Source organism: Macaca mulatta, chromosome 3, assembly GCF_049350105.2.
Source record: "Macaca mulatta isolate MMU2019108-1 chromosome 3, T2T-MMU8v2.0, whole genome shotgun sequence".
Lineage (NCBI taxonomy): Eukaryota > Metazoa > Chordata > Mammalia > Primates > Cercopithecidae > Macaca > Macaca mulatta.
Window position 1 is genome coordinate 181,858,313 of NC_133408.1, and position 19,790 is coordinate 181,878,102.

General features: G+C 41.9%; 1 protein-coding gene across 3 annotated transcripts in view; it reads left to right on the forward strand.

The window, feature by feature from the left end:
- The window catches only part of MGAM (maltase-glucoamylase), a 129,821-nt gene that overhangs the window by 94,215 nt on the left and 15,816 nt on the right, over window positions 1-19,790 (forward strand). For 2 of the 3 annotated variants that reach the window (XM_028846391.2, XM_077997573.1), the window contains exons 66-80: window positions 41-97; window positions 1,748-1,872; window positions 2,612-2,700; window positions 4,717-4,766; window positions 5,179-5,346; window positions 6,823-6,975; window positions 7,313-7,513; window positions 9,290-9,444; window positions 10,095-10,263; window positions 10,527-10,623; window positions 11,356-11,468; window positions 12,793-12,918; window positions 14,100-14,228; window positions 14,484-14,594; window positions 15,226-15,288. The exons of the other annotated variant lie outside the window; for it this stretch is intronic. In XM_028846391.2, the coding sequence (XP_028702224.2) occupies window positions 41-97; window positions 1,748-1,872; window positions 2,612-2,700; window positions 4,717-4,766; window positions 5,179-5,346; window positions 6,823-6,975; window positions 7,313-7,513; window positions 9,290-9,444; window positions 10,095-10,263; window positions 10,527-10,623; window positions 11,356-11,468; window positions 12,793-12,918; window positions 14,100-14,228; window positions 14,484-14,594; window positions 15,226-15,288 (1,806 nt within the window). The remainder of the gene's footprint in view (window positions 1-40; window positions 98-1,747; window positions 1,873-2,611; window positions 2,701-4,716; window positions 4,767-5,178; window positions 5,347-6,822; window positions 6,976-7,312; window positions 7,514-9,289; window positions 9,445-10,094; window positions 10,264-10,526; window positions 10,624-11,355; window positions 11,469-12,792; window positions 12,919-14,099; window positions 14,229-14,483; window positions 14,595-15,225; window positions 15,289-19,790) is intronic. 3 annotated transcript variants of the gene reach the window in all.

Sequence of the window (19,790 nt, forward strand, 5' to 3'; positions counted from 1 at the left end):
ATGGTGCCCACTGCCTCACTTTGTTTGTGTTCCATTTTAGAATGCCAGAAATGTCACTGCATATTTCCCTAGAGCCCGCTGGTACGATTACTACACGGTAAGTTTTTTCTGAATGTTTATACAACATGGGAAAATGGTAGAGAAAACAAAGGCTTTACATCTGATGGACCTTAGGTCAAATGCTGGATCTGTAACCCACCTGCTGTGTGTTCTTAGAGAAGCCACTTTAACCCTTGTAATCTCAGTTTTCTCACTTCCAAGTGGGGTTAGACCACTTCCCTCATAGAACCGTTGTGAAATAACACATAAAGCATCACACTCAGGGTCTGGTTTTTTGTGGGTGTTCTCTTTGTGTTAGTTTTTAATATTTCCTTATATCACTGCTATTTACCATGTTGTGTAAAGGCAGATGCTAGCCAACATTGGAGATTGTGTTGCCAAGTGTAGTTTTTGTTTTTAATGTTGTATCTTTGCCTCCTGTAAGTTTGTAAGCATAGAGGCCGTTTTGTCTCTTTTTATTAAATATCTCCTTCCATAGCATACACACTCAAAGAAGGGCGATGCACATAATTACCTAAGGCACACAAGTGATTAGACAATATGCAAAACACACACAGAGGTGTGGGACCCAACCCTTGTGAGTCTAAGCAGTGCAAGTACATTTAGAAATGAGGCAGCAATGAAGAGCTCCTTGCCTCATAGTTTCATTGCTAGTATGATTCCCAAAGACTCAGCTGGGAAGCCAGGGTCTTCCAGGGCAGCTCTGGGGTGGTGGTCTCTTGCTGGGACCCTGACAAGTCAGACCCTGATTCATGAGGAAGAATCAAAGGAGGTATTTCCTTCGTTTCTAACCAGGCTTCTTCTTCTGACTTTCTGAGGAGAACATAGTTGAGGGCTGGCAATACAGCAAAGGGGTACAAGCAGAGAAACAAGAAGCAGAACATGTGCTGGTCCCTTTCATCCGAGGGGACTGCAGTGAGATTAGGTGAAAACTGGATGTACAATTTTGAAGATGAATCTCATAGTTAGGATTAATGAAGAAGTGTCACCTTCCCAAGTTTGGGTACTTATTACTGGTTCTAGATCACAGCCTGGCAAACTACGGCCTACAAAAAAATCTGGTTGTTTGCTGATTTGCATATAAAGTTTTATTGGAACACAGCCATGCATATTTGCTAGTTCTCAACAATAACAACTTCTTACCTGTAAAGTAGTAGCTCTCAAATGAGAAGATTTTGCCTCCCAGGGGACATTTGGCAGTGCCTGTGATATTTTTTGTTGGCACAACAGGGTGGGGGTGAGGAGGCGATGCTGCTGACATCTGAGGATTTTGCTAAATATCAAAAGGCACAGATAGCCCCATCACCAGAGAAGTGTCTGGCCCCAAATCTCGATAGTGCTGAGACTGAAAAGCCCTGCTCTAGTTGAGAACATGTAGGATGGAAGGATGGTCCCTTAGGTTAGATTTCTGATTCAGGTGAGAGAGTAGCACCTCTTCCTGTCACACATCAGGCAAATGTAGTTTGTACGGTGGAAGCAAAGGCATAGACCCTAACAAGATATGATAGCAGCCTTGTGAGATTTTATGCAGCACTTGGTGAATGCGAAATGGGTAATGGCAGGTAAGTGGTGAAGGGTGATGAGCAGGCATAAGTTCAGAGGGGAGGATGAGATGTCTGGCAGGATGCGTTGTTCAGGAAGGGTCCTTTCCTCTCCTTCATCATCTCTTACCTTCTTCTGCCCACAGGGTGTGGATATGAATGCAAGAGGAGAGTGGAAGACCTTGCCAGCCCCTCTTGACTACATTAATCTTCATGTCCGTGGGGGCTACATCCTGCCCTGGCAAGAGCCTGCACTGAACACCCACTTAAGGTGAATGACAGGACTCAGGTTTTCCTTTACATGTCAGTTAGCTCAACAATCTGTAATGAAGTCTACCAAAACGTAAGCATCACTCTCAAGCCCACATGCAATTTTACTCAATACTTGTTTTTCTTTGTTTGCTTGTTTGTATGTTAATCTTTTTCAGACTCGATACTCTGACTAATTATTAATAACTCTTTGAAGTCTAAGGGAGTGAGATGATAGGTCTAAGAATGTCATTTTTTTAAAAATTTAGTTTTTATTTATTTATTTTTATTTTTTTATTTTTTATTTTTATTTTTTTTATTATTATTATACTTTAAGTTCTACGGTACATGTGCATAACGTGCAGGTTTGTTACATATGTATACTTGTGCCATGTCATTTTTAATCTCACGTCTGAGATGGAAGTCAACATAGGAGCAGCCACGATTCACAATAGCTTTGCAGAAGCTGCTGTTTTAGAACCATATCCAGTGGATTTTCAAAGATTGTACTTCATGTCCTTCCTTAAAGCCTTTGAATTTCTTTTCAAAACACACTAACAGCCAGGTGATCAGCCTCATTCATTTGCCAGGACTGTTGCAATTGTAGTACCAGAAGTCTCCCTTCTTGGGATACTTCTCATTTCTGAGAACCATCTGCTGCTAGTATCTTTTCCAGTTTGATATTTGATAGAAGTATTCTCAACTCAGTTGGCAAAATTCTCTGACTCCTATCTTTGTCTCTTGAATCTTGTTCCCCACAGTCGAAAGAACCCTCTTGGTCTTATCATTGCCCTAGATGAGAACAAAGAAGCAAAAGGAGAACTTTTCTGGGATGATGGGCAAACAAAGGGTGAGCGCTGTTACGATCATGTTGCTGTTTCCAAACCCGCACCTGTGACTTAGGGTCCTTCCCTCCTGCTGGTCATTGAGGTATGGGAGAAATCTCAGCAGGCACAGCAGCAAGTCACTGAAGTATTTTGTTTCTGGTTGCACCATTCAGGGATAGTGGTAGATGAACTGCAGACAAAAGAAAAATACATTTGTATCTCTGACAATTCTCCCATTAGCCAGTGATATTTATAATAGGCTCTCATTTTATTGTCAGTGGGTGCTTAGATGAAAAGGTTTCAAGACTGTTCCCTAATTCAATGTTAATGTCTTCCTCCCAAAATTCTTATGAGCAAACGTTGACGATATAAAAATCATGCCCCTGCCAGTGAGGTAGTGAGAATATACTGTTCCAGTGTGTACTCATCTAGCCATACATTTTAGCCTATTTGCGGCTCCAGTATACAAACAATTCTTGTGCTTCAAGTTTAGGAAATAGATTCCCTTGAAGCATATGCCTTGGAAGCCCTCAGAAGGGAATCTTTGCAATGTTCCAGTAGGAAAGAGGAGGAAAAACAATGGGTTGGCCTTGGAGATGCTTGTCCATCTAATCCAATATGTAGATTCAAAATTATTTATTTAGTTGTAAAATATTTAGTTGGCAAATAAAGATTGAATATAGTTAAGGTGGACAATGTGAGGATTTAATATACGTAGGCATAGTATAGTGATTACCACAGCTATTTTAATGAACACATCCATCACCACCAATGCTGCAGACTGGATCCCCAGACCTTATTCATCTACTAACTGAACGTTTGTACCCTTGACCATCATCTCCCCATTTTCCATGGCCGCAGGCTCTCAGAACAACTGTTGTAGGCTCTGCTTCTAAGAGATGAACTTTTTTAGATTCCACATAGAAGTGAGACCATGCAGTATTTGACTTTCTGTCTCTGGCTTATTTCACTTGGTATAATGTCCTCCAGAGTCATTCATGCTGTTGCAAATGGCAGAATGTTCTACTTTTTATGTCTGAAAAATATTCTATTGTATATTCGTCCCAGAATATGTTTATCTATGCGTCTACCAATAGACACTTAGCTTGTTTTCTTATCTTGGCTACTGTGAGGAAAGAAATTAAAAACTTAAATGTAAGGGCTAAAATTGTAAAGCTCCTAGAAGAAAACATAGAAAAAACCTCCTTGACGTAGTCTTGGCAGTGACTTTTTGGATATGATACCAAAAGCAAAGGCAAAATGCCAAAAAGGCAACAAGCATGACTACATCAAACTAAAAGGCTCCTGCACAGCAGAAGGAACAATCAACAAAGTGAAAAGGCAAACTACAGAATGGATAAAAATCTTTGCAAACCGTATATCTCAGAAGAGATTAATATAAAAAATATGGAACTCATGCAACTGCAAAAGACCCAATGACCCAATTACAAACTGGGTGAAGGACCTGAACAGATGTTTTCCCAAGGAAGACATACAAGTGGCTAACTGGTATGTGAAAAGATGCTCAACATCAGGAAATGACAGAAATTGCAAATCAAAAATCACAGTGAGATATCCCCTCACACCTGTTAGCAGGGAAATCGTAAAAAAGGTAAGAGAAAAGTGCCGGCGAGGGTGTGGAGAAAATGGAATATTTTAGACTGTTGGTGGGAATGTAAATTATTACAGCTGTTATGCAAAATAGCATGGAGGTTCCTCAAAAAATTCAGAACAGATCTTCCCTGCAATCCCATGAAATCCCGCTTCTGGGTGTATATCCAGAGTACAGGAAACCAGGATCTCTAAGAGATATACTCACTCCTCCCATATTCATTACAGCATGATTTGCAACAGCCAAGATATGGAAACATTCTAAGTGTACATTGATGAATGAATACAATGGAATATTATTCATCCATAAGGAAACGGAAATACTGCCATTTGTGACATCAGGATGTAACTGAAAAGAGTGGTGGTGTGAAATCTGTTTTTCTGTGGTGGGCAAGCTGGAATCTGACTTGACTTTCTCTCACTTGCAGATACTGTGGCCAATAAAGTGTATCTTTTATGTGAGTTTTCTGTCACTCAAGTGAGTATCATATTTTTCTGAATCTTAGGTGTGGGCTTTGGACTGACCATTAGCACATCTGTGCTTGTGTATATTGTATATGTGTGATTATATTTGTAACTTTCTATGCATTATTGGCTATGAGTGAGCACATTTCTATTTATGATTTCATCAGAGTTTTCAAAAGAAGGCATTAATATAGCAAACAGCATTTGTAAATAGAGTTTAAAAATATCTGTGTGTTTTTATGATTGTTTTAAATTAGAAAATTATTAAAATAATTTTGTATTTCTTGAGCACACACTAGTAGAGAAAGCAGAGAGGCATCCAGGGCAGTGGGGGTGTCCGGTCTGCAATGGAATATTTGAGTGACTTGAGAATCTGTGTATTACAGGCATACCTTTATGCATAATTGGACTTAATTGTTTTGCAGAACCGCTTGGAGGTGAATATTTCACAATCAACCTACAAGGACCCCAATAATTTAGTATTTAATGAGATTAAAATTCTTGGGACGGAGGAACCTAGCAATGTTACAGTGAAACACAATGGTGTCCCAAGTCAGACTTCTCCTACAGTCACTTATGATTCTAACCTGAAGGTAAAACTCCATTTTGTTGATATGATGTATTGAGAATTCCCCATAGTATCATGGTGTTCCTTTTTGCCAAGGTTGCATGGGTTCTTGAAGGAACAGAGCAACCATGAGGCCTGTTTGGGGGAAGTTAGAGGACTGGGAATAAAATGAGGTGGCAAGAGCTAGAATGAGTTGGGTGTTTACCTTCTTATTCCCTTCTCTGCCTCTCAATGTTCTTCTCTCTCTAACTGATTTCACCTCCTTTTCCCTCAAATAGAATTATAATTACAATGAGGCACAAGAAGAGCAAAGTTAGGAAAGTGGGGAACAGCCTTACATTATTAGACTGTGAAAATTATATGACTGGAATAGCATAGATAAGATTCAGTTTTGAAAAAGAGGCTAGTTTGCATAGGAAACTTGTGGTCAGATTTTGGAGGGTCTTAGATACCAACTTGATTTAATTCTCAAAGGGCCTCACATTGATCCTTGAATGAAGGCTGTGCCACTGTGTGTGCGCATTGCTGGGAGTGGGAGTGAGTTTGGGGACTAGTAGAATGGGGAAGTACAAGATTGTTTAGACTGGGAGGAGACTGGGAAAAGGATGATAATTTTAGAATGGAATTTTATTATTCCAGACAAGTGAGAACTTGGGAAGTGCTGTTTAAAGAAATATCAAAGATAAGAAAAGTATATAGAAAAATATTAACTATTTGAATGAATGGTAATCAAGGAAGGTTTCAAAATTGGAGTCTTTGGAGTTACAGAAGCGAAGAGGCTGGGGTGTTAGAAATGCAAAGAAATATATGATTTTTTTCAGCCTCTCAATTTTGCTGTTGCTAAAATTGAAACCCAAATAAATGAAACAGAATACCCGACTTACCCTGATGTGATTATTATGCATTGTATGCCTGAATCAACATATTTCATATAACCCATAAATATGTATACCTACTGTATACCCGTTAATATTAAAAATTAAAGAAAGAAATCATTTGTTTAATGTTCTATGGAAATGTGGATATGATAACCAGATCATATGATTCTTAATGCTGTGTTCTTTCTACCACTCCACGCCAATGGGGATACTGGTTTGGGGACTGGAGAGCAAGGGGATCAGCTCACTTTGGGTGACACTATGTGTCATGCTAAAGAGGAAGTGCAAAAGACACCCTCCAGACAAGACACAGAGGGCTAAGAGGAGTCAGAGCAGAAAAGAATAAGGGGTGATCATAACAGGTTTTTTTTGACCAAATTGTTTTCTTTATTCTATGTACAAGATTCGGCTAGAGAGGAGACCTTTGCCCTGTTGCTGCTGATTAGATTCCCCCAATGTGCACTTCTCTTCTTAAAAGCTAAAGTCATATGTTGGTTGGATGGTTGGATGTCTGATCAAATTTCTATTTTCTTTTGTAAAAAAAAAAAAAAAAAAAAAGCCTCATATCTTGCAAGGCCTATTTCCTAAAGATGAATTTCCTTGTGATTTCTGCATTCCTACAGGTTGCCATTATCACAGACATCAGTCTTCTCCTGGGAGAAGCATACACAGTGGAGTGGGATATAAAGATAAGGGATGATGAAAAAATAGACTGTTACCCTGATGAGAATGGCGCTTCTGCAGAAAACTGCATTGCCCGTGGCTGCATCTGGGAGGTAACCATGCTGCTGGTGTTCATGTGCATGGAAATCTCTACACCTAATGTATAGTTTCTTAAGCATTGCAGTAGTACTTACATAACTACTTAAAATCCATAGAAAGGACTTCCTAAGGGACATGATCTGGATGTGATGAGTAGGTGGGGACATGTGTGAAACTTTTTAAAATGAATATTTTGCTTGGAGACGAGGAAATTAAAGTTATGTTATTGCCAAGTGATCAGTGATGGGCTGGTTTTATTGTGGTATAAAATGATGTTTCTACCCCTGTTTAGGTTAGAGAACTTTAAGACCATGTGCTGTGCTGATCTATGACTTTACCCTTACTTTTCAGGCATCCAATTCTTCTGGAGTCCCTATTTGCCATTTTGTCAACGATCTATACTCTGTCAGTAATGTTCAATATAATTCACATGGGGCCACAGCTGACATCTCCTTAAAGTCTTCCGTGTATGCCAATGCCTTCCCCTCCACACCCGTGAACCCCCTTCGCCTGGATGTCACTTACCATAAGAATGAAATGCTGCAGTTCAAGGTAAACACAGCACATGTATCAGGTGGTGACTTGACCCTTTTCAGTCCCATTACCTTTTATTGGTCCGGGTCACAGAACCCTAAAATAAGTTAATCATGCTACAATAGACTAGATCATTATCCAGAGAGCAGTGAGAAATCATTGAGGGAACAATGAGACCTGCCCTGATTTTCATTTGGAGAAGATTACTGTGGCTACTGTTAGGAAAATGGTTGGGAGAGAAAGAGTGGGTACGGAGAGACAAGTTGGGAGGCTGCCAGTTAAGCAGATCGGCTGAGGGCTTAGGCTTGGACTAGACACTGGAATGCAGGTGGAGAAGAGTGCACCTATTTAAGGTTCAGGAAGTTGTGTTACCGGGTCTGGCGCTCAATTGAAAGCAGGTGACAATGGAGAGGGAAGCATCAAGAGTGATGTCCGTGTTGGTATCTTGCATCTTAATATGGATGGTGCTGACATTAACTGGAATAGGAATACTGAAAAAGTTTGTGCTTGATCAATGTAAGATGATATGTTCAGTTTGGGATACTGAATTTGAGATATATAAAATAGCCACCAATGTGCAGTGATTTCATTTCTTTCCAGGATTTAATTGCATTTAAGGACTAGGGATGGACTAGAGATTAGGTCTGTTTTTCTATTAAATTAAGCTTCTCAAGGACAGGAACGTGCCCTTTCCTTTTTCTGCTTCTGAAGTCTAATACAGAGCCTGGCAGATAGTTAGCGCTGTAATGTTATTGACACAGTAAGTGAAAGTGATCAGGACATTGTCACATTGCCTGAGAGGTTCTTTATAATCTGACATCAACCTGAATTCAGAGTTTTTGTACCTCCTCTAATTCAGGGATGATGTTGTAGTGTGTTTGTACATCATAGCACTAGCATGTTGTAAGCACCTAATGGGTTTGAAATGAATGAACCTCCTTGGAGTTTTAGCCTTAACCATTGCCTATTCTACCTCTTGATGATACAGTAGCTCTTTCCAAAATATTTGCCTCCTTCTGACCCACTTTAATTCTCTCTGCCTTTCCGGTTGTTATTCTTCAGCAGAATGACTTGATCTCCTTCCTTTGTTTGGTTAATGCCTACCAAGCTTTTAATACTCTAGACTGTATTTCTCCCGGGACACCATCTCAGTCTTCCAGAAACAATGTTAGGCATTTTCTTCCCTAGAATCTCACAGCACGTCTACATAGCTGTCCCTTAGCACACGTCACCCAGGTGTTTTGAGCTGCTCTATTTCACTTCTCATTCGCATGTGAATTTTGTAAAACCATAACACTGCCTTATACAGCTCACATCCCTAGTGTCTTGTGCAGTGTCAGGCAGGGATGTAGTAGATACTCATGAGTCAGTTTAGATACCACCTTCAGCAAGGAGATTCTGATAATTTTAATCAAATAGATTTCATTTTGGGGAGACGGGGTTTTTTTTCAATTCATAATGGTTTTAAGGTATTTTTATATACTCATATGCCCACAGAAAGTAAAAAGTAACATATTCATAAATACCATACTGATTCCAGAATGATTTTCCACATTAGCACTAATATCCCATTGAGTATATTAATGTAATAGAGGCCTTAATAATGAGAAATGACAGAAAAAATGTTTAATCCTATGTTGTTATTTGATATGTTAATTAAATCTCAGATATCACCAACTTAAAGTAGACAGAAATATAGCATCTGAACTTTTTGTCCGAAAATAAATAGATTCTGCTAAGGGTATAGGTTTCAAGAGCACAATTCTTGCCTCAAATCGATTTCCTCTGGCCTAGATTTATGATCCCAACAACAATCGGTATGAAGTTCCAGTTCCTCTGAACGTACCCACGGTGCCATCCAGCACCCCTGAGGGTCAACTCTATGATGTCCTCATTAAGAAGAATCCATTTGGGATTGAAATTCGCCGCAAGAGTACAGGCACTATAATGTGAGTGGTTTCTAGTGTGACTCAGAGTTGGTGTGTACTTGTGCCTTCGCTGCCAGGTCCATTGTCCTTGGATGTATATCCTGGTTCCAAACATCACATTATTCACTTTCAGATCCATGGATGAGTTGTTTCCTTCAGACCTGTTCTTGTGGGAAATCTTTAGCATTCTGGAAATAATTACTGAGGCAGTTGAGTGTGCCTGAGGATTCATCCAACAAATGTTTATGGGGTGCCTTGTCTAGAGTAGATGCTGCTCCTTATAGACAGCTGAGGGTTCTCTTCTCATGACAACCAATAATAAGTAAACATCACTTTGAGTGCTATGTAGAAAATGCGCTGAGGGGTGCAAGGGTGGAAGGTGGTGCTGGTGTGGGGTGTACCCAGCTGTGATGGTGAGGAGTGCTTTGGTTTGTGTTGTGGAGGACCAGTGAAAGGAGGCAGTGACAGTGGGAAACAGATGAATGAAGAATAACTCCTGGGCTTTTAGTGAGGATTTCTATGATATTTTAATCAAGTTGAGTTTCTGTTTTGTTTTGGAGATGAACAGGTTCTGGATAAAAATCAAGCATTCTGTTGTCCTTGAAAAGTCAGCTGCTGGAAGCAGAGAGAAAACCCATTTTCTGTTTCAAATCTGCCTTTTTGTGTTTCAGTTGGGACTCTCAGCTCCTTGGTTTCACCTTCAATGACATGTTTATCCGCATCTCCACCCGCCTTGCCTCCAAGTACCTTTATGGCTTTGGGGAAACTGAGCACACATCCTATAGGAGAGACTTGGAGTGGCACACTTGGGGGATGTTCTCCCGAGACCAGCCCCCAGGGGTAAGGACAGATCATTTGGGATCTGTGTCTCTGCTTCTCTCCACCCACACTGCTCAGGCTTCGGGCTTCATCTTCCCAAACTCCACTTGGTCCCCTCATTCTGGTTTAGACGAGTGGGCCAATTCTCAGGCTCCTTTGTTTCATGTGTTTAATTGATTTCATGGAGAAAACTAGACCCATCTTAGCAAACACTTTTATGTTGAGTTTCTTTCTCAGGTGTAATGTCTTTTAAACGCCTACTGCTTCTCCCCATGACTTTCCAGTACAAGAAGAATTCCTATGGTGTCCACCCCTACTACATGGGGCTGGAGGAGGATGGCAGTGCCCACGGAGTGTTCCTGCTGAACAGCAATGCCATGGGTAAGGCCGTCCAGCGCCTCCCTTATTTTGGGGGGCTACCAATCATGCTTGAGTCAGTTTAGAATGTTTTTAGCCCAACTGTTCCTTGAAGTCAAAATTTTCATTTTACGGGCATTAGTGTTTATTTTTTCTTTGTGTTTAGCCTTTCTGTTTATTTCAGTATAGGATCATGTGATAAGAGGATTTAACCCAACCCTCATTTTGGTAAAAATCACATAAGAAGGGATAGTAACACCACATGGGTCCCAGATATCCTGGAGGCCAGCTCGTGGAAGCCAGTTATATAATTTGAATTAGGGTAAAACTATGGGTCAGAGAAGTTAGTCTGGGGGTATGAGGGTGTATGGTACATTGAAAAATTACCTATTGGGTACTATGTTTGCTATCTGGGTAACAGGATTCCTACCCCAAACCTCAGCATCATGCAATATTCCCATGTAACAAACGTGAATGTGTACCTCTTTATCCAAAATAAAAGTTGAAATGTAAAAATAATTTTATAAGAGTAGAATGACAAAATATAGTAAAGTACACCAAAAGGAATCAAACCCAGAAATGGGACCTGTAGACTTCCACTGAACTTCTTCAGTTCTGTGTGTGGATGATAGAAAATGCCTGCTCTTACCACTCTGTGATAGGGAGGGAGCAGGAAGATGGAGAATGTGTGGATTTCAGGGGTGATTCGTGATGTGGAAGGTTTCCATCTGGCTTGGCATTTTTCTTCCTTTTCAGACGTGACATTCCAGCCCCTGCCTGCCTTGACATACCGTACCACAGGGGGAGTTCTGGACTTTTATGTGTTCTTGGGGCCAACTCCAGAGCTTGTCACCCAGCAGTACACGGAGGTAGGGGGAAATCCAGCTGTTTATCAAGCACTTATACAGCACATTCTGGATGCCAGAGCCCACATTGATTAGTGTAACTCTCAGATGATAACTGGAAATATTGGTCTTTGTTGGAGAGAGATTATAGAATAAGAAAAAATAAACACATTCAGATTATCATTAAATGTACAGCCTCTGTAAGCATTGCAGAAGAGCAGATGTTATGGTGGTACCAGTGGTGGTGATGGTAGTGATAGTGTGGTGGTGGTGGTTTTTGTAGTTATGGTGGTGGTGATGGTGATGATGGCAGTAGGGGCTGACGGTGGGGACAGTGATGTGGGAATGGTGATAATGATGGTGGTAGTAGTGGTAGTGTTGGTGATGGTGGTGATAGTGGTGGGGGTGGTGTTGATGGGTGTGTTGGTGATGGTGGTAATGATGATGATGGGGGTGGTGGTAGATATGGTGGTGGTAGTGGTGGTGACAGTGAGGTGGTGTGAGGAGTATGGTGGTGGTAGTGGTTGTGATAATACTGATGATGGTGGGGGTGGTGATGGTGTTTGTGGTGGTGATGGTGTTTGTGTTAGTGATGGTGATGATGGTGGTGGTTATGGTGGTGGTGGTGACAGTGGGGTGGTGTGAGGAGTGTGATGTTGGTGATAGTGGTTGTGATGATAGTGGTGATGGTGGGGATGGTGGTGGGGGTGGTAGTGGGGTGGTGGTGATGGTAGTGAAGGGTAATGATGATGGTAATGATGGTGGTGGAGGGCATGACAGTGGTAGTGGTGGTGATGGTGAAAATAGTGATGGTGGTGGTGACCATGGTGGTTTTGGCAGCAGCAGCAAATACTTATGTACTACCTACTGCACATCACTGATTTATTGCTTGCTGCCTGTTAGAGCACTTCGCACATAATAACTTCTTCAGTCCTCACAAAAGGACTCTGAGGCAGAGGCTATTATTATACCCTTATTTACAGATGAAGAAACTGAAGCACTAAGAGTTTACTTAATTTTTGCCTAAAGTCACACAGGTAGCAGGACTGGAGCGTGTATGCTAAGCCAGGCATTTGTCTCTGATTCTGGGCTTCTTAATGAGTTACCTACAGTGTCTCTAGGAATGGAGTAAAATCAGCTTTTCCATAATTTTTAAGAAGGAGTTCAAGCCTAGCAGAAAGCTTTCTCCAAGTATCCCAGTGGCTCTATATCCTGTCAGTTTTGATGTGGATTTCAATTAGTCAGTTGTCTAGCTTGGGGCATGGAAAAATACTCTTATTACTTTATGTAAAACTTCAATCTGGTGCCTCTGTTCTGAGGACTAATATTTTCTGTCTATTTTTTCTAGTTGATTGGCCGGCCTGTGATGGTACCTTACTGGTCTTTGGGTTTCCAGCTGTGTCGCTATGGATACCAGAACGACTCTGAGATCGCCAGCTTGTATGATGAGATGGTGGCCGCCCAGATCCCTTATGTACGTTCTCAGTCATGGCTCTGGAGTTTTGTAACTAACCCAGGTGCCTCTGTGTCTGGGTTCATTTGTCTAGTATTCGTGGGATTCTATAAAAACATAATGTTCTTTTTCAGACAATATCACAGCCTCACCCTAGCACAGTCATATAGGTAAGGGTGCTTGTTTCCATCTTCTAGAGATGATAGCTCAAGATTCACCATGACTTGCCAGAGGGGGAGATAGGCTGGCTCCAGGGCTTTTTCTGCTATCTCATGCTTCCTTCCATTTCTTTCACATGTCTTCAAAACATTTAGTCAAAATGTCCTTGGTTCCATAAGAATAAATGATATCCCACAGTTCTTTTACTTAATTCTTGAAAAAAACTAACCCCAGTCAGACCATTGTATATGTGGATACGACCTTATTTCCTGCAGCCCTGGTGCTGTAGCACAGTGTCCTATCGACTCTGAGCTATCACTGATGGAATATACGGATCCTGATACGGGTTTCCAGAGGGCAAACATATATAAATAAACCTTATCTTTCACTGGAGAGTGGGAGGGGACCCAGTCATCGGAGAATTAATCCAGTGTACCATCGCATATCTAATTTTATTCTACATTTCTATTGTTTTACAATAGTTCCATTAGTGGAACATAGTGTTTCCATTAGTGGATAGTGAAATGCAGTATTCATTCTCCATAAGAATGTTGTATCTGATTTCCCTCAGGGTTGGGTATTCCAAAGCACCTATACATTGTTGCTTTGTTTTGATATGTTTTGCAGTAGATTTATCATCCACATTGTATTAGCCCTGGGTAGTTAACAGTATTTTTTCTAAGCATGAACCACTGATACCAGGGGAAGCCTCTTGGGGGAGGTCATCACAATCACACCTGACGGTGGCAGTTTACAAAGCACTGTCCAATCCAGTGTACTTATTTATCCTCAGAATAGCTGTGTTAGAGAGGCATTCTCATCCTATTTTATGCTGACTTAAGGTTTTTTTCTATTTGATCACTGAACATTTTAAAAATTAAGTGAATTTCCCAGCACGTGTACCTAACAAATGGCAGAGCTGGGGTTTGCAAGCATCAACGAGAAGCTGTCTGGAATTCCACCATGTGCAGTGGAGGGTTGTTCTCCTGTAAAGGTTGAGCGTGTACAGCAGCAGCCACTCAGCTCCCCGTGTCCTCCCGCAGGACGTGCAGTACTCAGACATCGACTACATGGAGCGGCAGCTGGACTTCACCCTCAGCCCCAAGTTTGCTGGGTTTCCAGCTCTGATCAACCGCATGAAGGCTGATGGGATGCGGGTCATCCTCATTCTGGTTAGTCCTGATGTGAATGTGTGCTGTCTGTTTGGGAGCAGGTATGGGCTTTGGTGGAGAAAGAGTTATACTTTATTTCCATATTGCAAGTAGATAAATTGAAGTGCAGTAAGAATTCTGTATTTCCCAGGACTCACAGAAAGTCTACAGTTCAGGTAGAAGCCAGCGAGTTCGCCCTGGAGGAGTTCTCCTTTATTCTGTTTCTCTTCATTCCCTGGGTTTGATTTTCCCAACTGACTTATCCTTTGATTTCAGGATCCAGCCATTTCTGGCAATGAGACACAGCCCTATCCTGCCTTCACTCGGGGCATGGAGGATGACATCTTCATCAAATACCCAAATGATGGAGACATTGTCTGGGGAAAGGTATAATCCTAAGGGATGATCCACTAGTCCCTAGCCTGAGGGTGGGTCACGATTAGTGGGTCACATGCCTGTGTATGTTATTTCTGGCGTTTTCTATTTGGGCTCTGAGGTCAGACGCTCTCCTTTTGTCAAACAATATTTGTTGATACCGTTATCAACTTTTTTTTTTTTTTTTTTGAGATGGAGTCTGGCTCTGTCGCCCGGGCTGGAGTGCAGTGGCCGGATCTCAGCTCACTGCAAGCTCCACCTCCCGGGTTTACACCATTCTCCTGCCTCAGCCTCCCAAGTAGCTGGGACTACAGGCACCCGCCACCTCGCCCGGCTAGTTTTTTTGTATTTTTTAGTAGAGACGGGGTTTCACCGTGTTCGCCAGGATGGTCTTGATCTCCTGACCTCGTGATCCGCCCATCTCGGCCTCCCAAAGTGCTGGGATTACAGGCTTGAGCCACCACACCTGGCCCGTTATCAACTTTTAAAGTAATGTAACGCGTTATGGAATTCACTTTTCCATGAATCCTACATGATAATCAAAGTATCATTGCTCCTAGGACATGGTTTATATAATGTGAGGGAAATCCTATGTAAGGGAAACTGTCTCATGCATCGCTACTGAGCGTGTTTCTCTCCATAGGTCTGGCCCGATTTTCCTGGTGTTGTTGTGAATGAATCTCTAGACTGGGACAATCAAGTGGAGGTAAAAGGGTCTTTGTAAATTTGGGTGGAGTCAGGGTTTCTAGGCAGGAGAAGCCCTTCCTGGGATTCTAGACATGCCTGTACCATGGACATGGGCTTGGCAAGGGCGAAACACTTAGGGGATGTGTCTTGGGTGTCAGTCTGTGCCAATTAGTTTACATGGAGTAATACTTTACTGCCCACTGGGATGTAGATATGTGTTATTATCCTTGGGATTTAAGACCAGAGAGCTCAAATTACTTGTCCAAGGTTTTAGGTGACTTGTCCACGGTTTTAGGTGACAGAGTGTTGATTTCAATTTCAAGGCTGTCAGATTACAAAGGCCCAAAAATTTCTACTTTTCCTCCGAAAAGTGCTATCTTTTCTCTGAACTAGTATACTTACTGTTGTTGCCTTGGTTATCCCTTTTAAACAGTCTTCAACCCTCGAAGACTGACTAGGTCTTTTTATTTGTATATATTTTTGTTTTTTTCTTCATGAACACATTTCTCCATTTCCACACTTACAAGTCATCCTCTGAGCTCAATGCTTCCTTGGGTTTCTCAACTTTGCTTTTACCTCTCAGTTTCCAACCTTATTGTAAAACCTGCTCACTCCTGGGGTCGGTTTGTTGCTTGTAATGGATCCAGGTAGCCCATGCTTCTGAACCTGAAGTTCTTTCCAGATTCACTAAGTATTTCTTGCTTGAATGAATACATGGCTTCTTACAGGTCTAGGAAGCCTACAGCCCCATCCTCTGGCCAAGATGTGTGTCTCCTGAACTGAGGCAGCCTGTGTGCTTTACTATCAATTGTTGTGACAGTTCCCACAGACAGGGTTTTCAGGGTGGGGCCGAGAACTTCCTGGGTAGCAAGTACCTTGCCCTACCTCTTGAGCTGTTCTTCAATAATGGTTATTCTATCTGGGTAGGAATTGTAGCAGGGCATGTGTAGCCTGTGTGACCCCCACAGGACAGCTGAGGAGACAAGGAAAAGGCCTCTTTTCTAGGACACCTGCAAGGAATTGAAGGGATAAAGAAGCTGGCCTGTGCAATCAGCAATGTGGTATATGTTGTAGAGACTAGATACTGTCTCAGGGTCAAGTATTAATCAGAGAAATATCCATATTGTAACAAATCCCAGCAGTTGTAAATTCAGTTAGCAGCCACTCAGAAGCCCAGGCGTGAAGGCCTCTTTTGGGAGTTCTTTCTACATAATGTAAGATCGTAGCCCATGGACAGAGATGCAGGAGAAACATTCCAGTCACCAGGAATGTGACTAGCAAGAGTTAGGCCAAATATTCATGCCTTATCCAGATAAGTTGATTTTCAGGGCAAGTGGTGAGTCCTAGAGGGAAAGACATATATTAGACAGAACCACACAATCTGGAGCCAGGGGCTAAGGCCTGGCACAGCTCCAGTAGGGTAGGGAGAACAGATGGTACTGCAAACCCATGATGCGTTCTTCTCTGGTGTCAGTCTCTGACTTCCTGGATCCCAGAGCCAGTTGGCAGCAGTAGCACTTTTTAATTTAAAATGAGACACACTTGGGACCAGGCTGCTTGGCTATTGGACTGCATGTCTTTATTTACTGTCAGTAGATGCAGTAAAACAAAACGAGCAAAACAGAACCTGGGGCAGGTTTTGAAGATTGGCAAGAATTAGTCAGACTCAGTTCAAGGCTGGTTTCCTTTTGTCTACTACTGAACAAGTATCTATCTATTTATGTATATCTATGTATTTATCTATCTATCTTCAATCTATCATGCCTATGTATCTACTGGTCGATCTATTAATTCATCCACACACTCTATCTATCTATCTATCTATCTATCTATCTATCTATCTATCTATCAATCATCTATCATCTACTTAATCTATCTGTATCTATCTGTCTGTCTATCTACTGTATCTACTCAGGTTATATCTATCTATCTGTCTACCTATCTATCTATCTATCTATCTATCTATCTATCTATCCATCCAGCCAGCCAGCCACCCTATTCATTTATATCTATCTGTCTATCATTCTATCCTATCTATCTATTCTCTATCTATCTCTACCTTTATTCATCCACTCACCCTATCTATCCAAATCCCTCTTCTATCTATCTATCTATCTATCTATCTATCTATCTATCTATCTATCATCTATCTACCTATTTATTTACCATCTATCTCTATGTATGTATGTATATATGTATAATATTCAAGGGAGAAGACTTAGCTTCCTGTCCTCTCGTCACCTGTCACAGAGAATCACTTGAAGCTTAGGGGTCCAAGCAGCCCACATGGACACAGGAACTTGCCCAGCCAGAGAAGTTCTGAGTCATGGGCTTCTTGACTTTTATCAAGTAGTCAGTATCAGAACCCCACAGTTCATCAGCCAGTAGGGGCAACACTGCCATCCTGAGGCAATTGGAAATCTGAGAGCAGTGTTGGTTATCACAGGGACACCAGAGGCATTCAGTGGGCAGTGCTCAAGGATGTTGATAGCTCTGATTGCAGGGAATTCTCCACAAATATCTCTCACCTCAAATGCCAGTTGTGCCCCTGATGAGAAACTCTTCATCAGGGAGTCACAGAATCTGTCAGTTAGCTCATAAGAGATAAGTCTTCATAGATAGGATAATTATAACTATTGGTTGGTACAAAGGTAATTGCCGTTTTTGCCACTGAAAGTTATTAAAAGTAGGCTGGGCACGGTGGCTCACATCTGTAGTCCCAGCACTTTGGGAGGCTGGTCACGAGGTCAGGAGTTCGAGACCAACCTGACCAACATGGTGAAACCCCATCTGTACTGAAAATACAAAAATTAGCCAAGCGTGGCGGCACATGCTTGTAATCCCAGTTACTCAGGGGGCTGAGGCAGGAGAATCACTTGAACCCGGGAGCAGAGGTTGCAGTGAGCCAAGATTGACCCACTGCACTCTAGCCTGGGCAACAAAGCGAGACTCCATCTCAGAAAAAGAAAGAAAGAAAGTAAGTTATTAAAAGTAATGACAAAAACTGCAATTACCTTTGCCCCAACCTAATATTTATATTATTTATAGTAAGATCCACTCGATGAAGCTGGTGAGGATGAAGCCACTGATGTCCAGGTCTGGCTTCACTGAATATAAAACAAACAGCCAACAGTCCCACGAAAGCAGATTTCTGAGTCCAAAGCTCCAGTGGTTTAATTCAGTAAGTCTGTGATGGGATCTAGGAATTGCATTTTGTAGCATGTGATGTGCTACAAAAAGACTGCTAGGTGATCCTGAGGCCCAGTGTGTGGGTGGGTACGTCACTGTTTGTAGACTGGAGAAAGTGAAGGCAGAAGCCACAAAGGCAAGACTTGAATATGCACAGGTGTAAGGTAGAGCCAGCAAGTTGGAGAACGGCAGAACATTTTTATGAATTTGGTAGGGGTCATCCGAGCAGTACTTAGGGAAGTTCCTACATCATGGCTGGCAGGGTTCCCCACGTGTACCCCGTATGGGATACAATTCTGACTCAGATGTGGCTGATACTCTCTTTATTCTAATTCTCCATCCCGCACCTATCCCATTGTTTCTAACCCTGCCTGATCTGGAGCTCTCTGTTTCTGATGAAAGGTTCTCTTTGTCGGGTTTCCTGGTTTCTACCTCCATTTCCTAACAAAAGGCATACCTGGCAAGCCCACTTCTCTCAAGATTCTGCTGATGTGAGCCACTGTCTTCTCACGTCCTTGACAGCCAAACTCATGCAGGCTGATCTGTTTCTGTTTTCTCATGTTCCTTTTCTTGCCCTTTATGTAGACATATGGGTTCCTACCTGCCTTTTGTCTATTGTGTATAAGAACTGGAGTTCCCCTAGACCAAGTCCTCTTTCTGTTGCCTACCCCACCCTTCTCACCAGCATTCTTTAGCTCTTTAACTCTTACAGTGGTGTGATTATCATAAAGGAGGCTATTTACTGAGACATACAAAGGGCCATAATGTTCCATAACAAGCAACATTTATTTGCTGCTTGTAAGAGGTGTGAACCCACCATTAAACAGTGAGTATCTATTTGTGTCAAGTTCTAAGCTAAGCGTTGTGCAAAATATAATATTCATCACTCAGATGAATATAAAACCAGCTTCTTGCTCCCAAAAGTCTACAATGTAGTTAAGAAGTTGTATCTGGCTAGGCACGGTGTCCCATGCCTGTAATCGCATCACTTTGGGAGGCTGAGGTTGGTGGATCACTTGAGGTCAGGAATTTAAGAACAGCCTGGCCAACATGAAGAAGCCACCTCTCTACTAGAAATACACAAATTAGCCAGGTGTGGTGATGCGTGCCTGTAATCCCACCTACTCAGGAGGCTGAGGCAAAAGAATCGCTTGAACCTGGAAGGCAGAGTTTTCAGTGAGCCGAGGTAGCACCACTGCACTCTAGCCTGCGTGGGTGATAGAGCAAGACTCCATCTCAAAAAAAAAAAGAAGTTGTACCTTGAATCCATCTTTCAGGTTAAAACAAAAACAATGCTGTTATTATCTGAAGAAAGATGAGAACAAGGGGAAG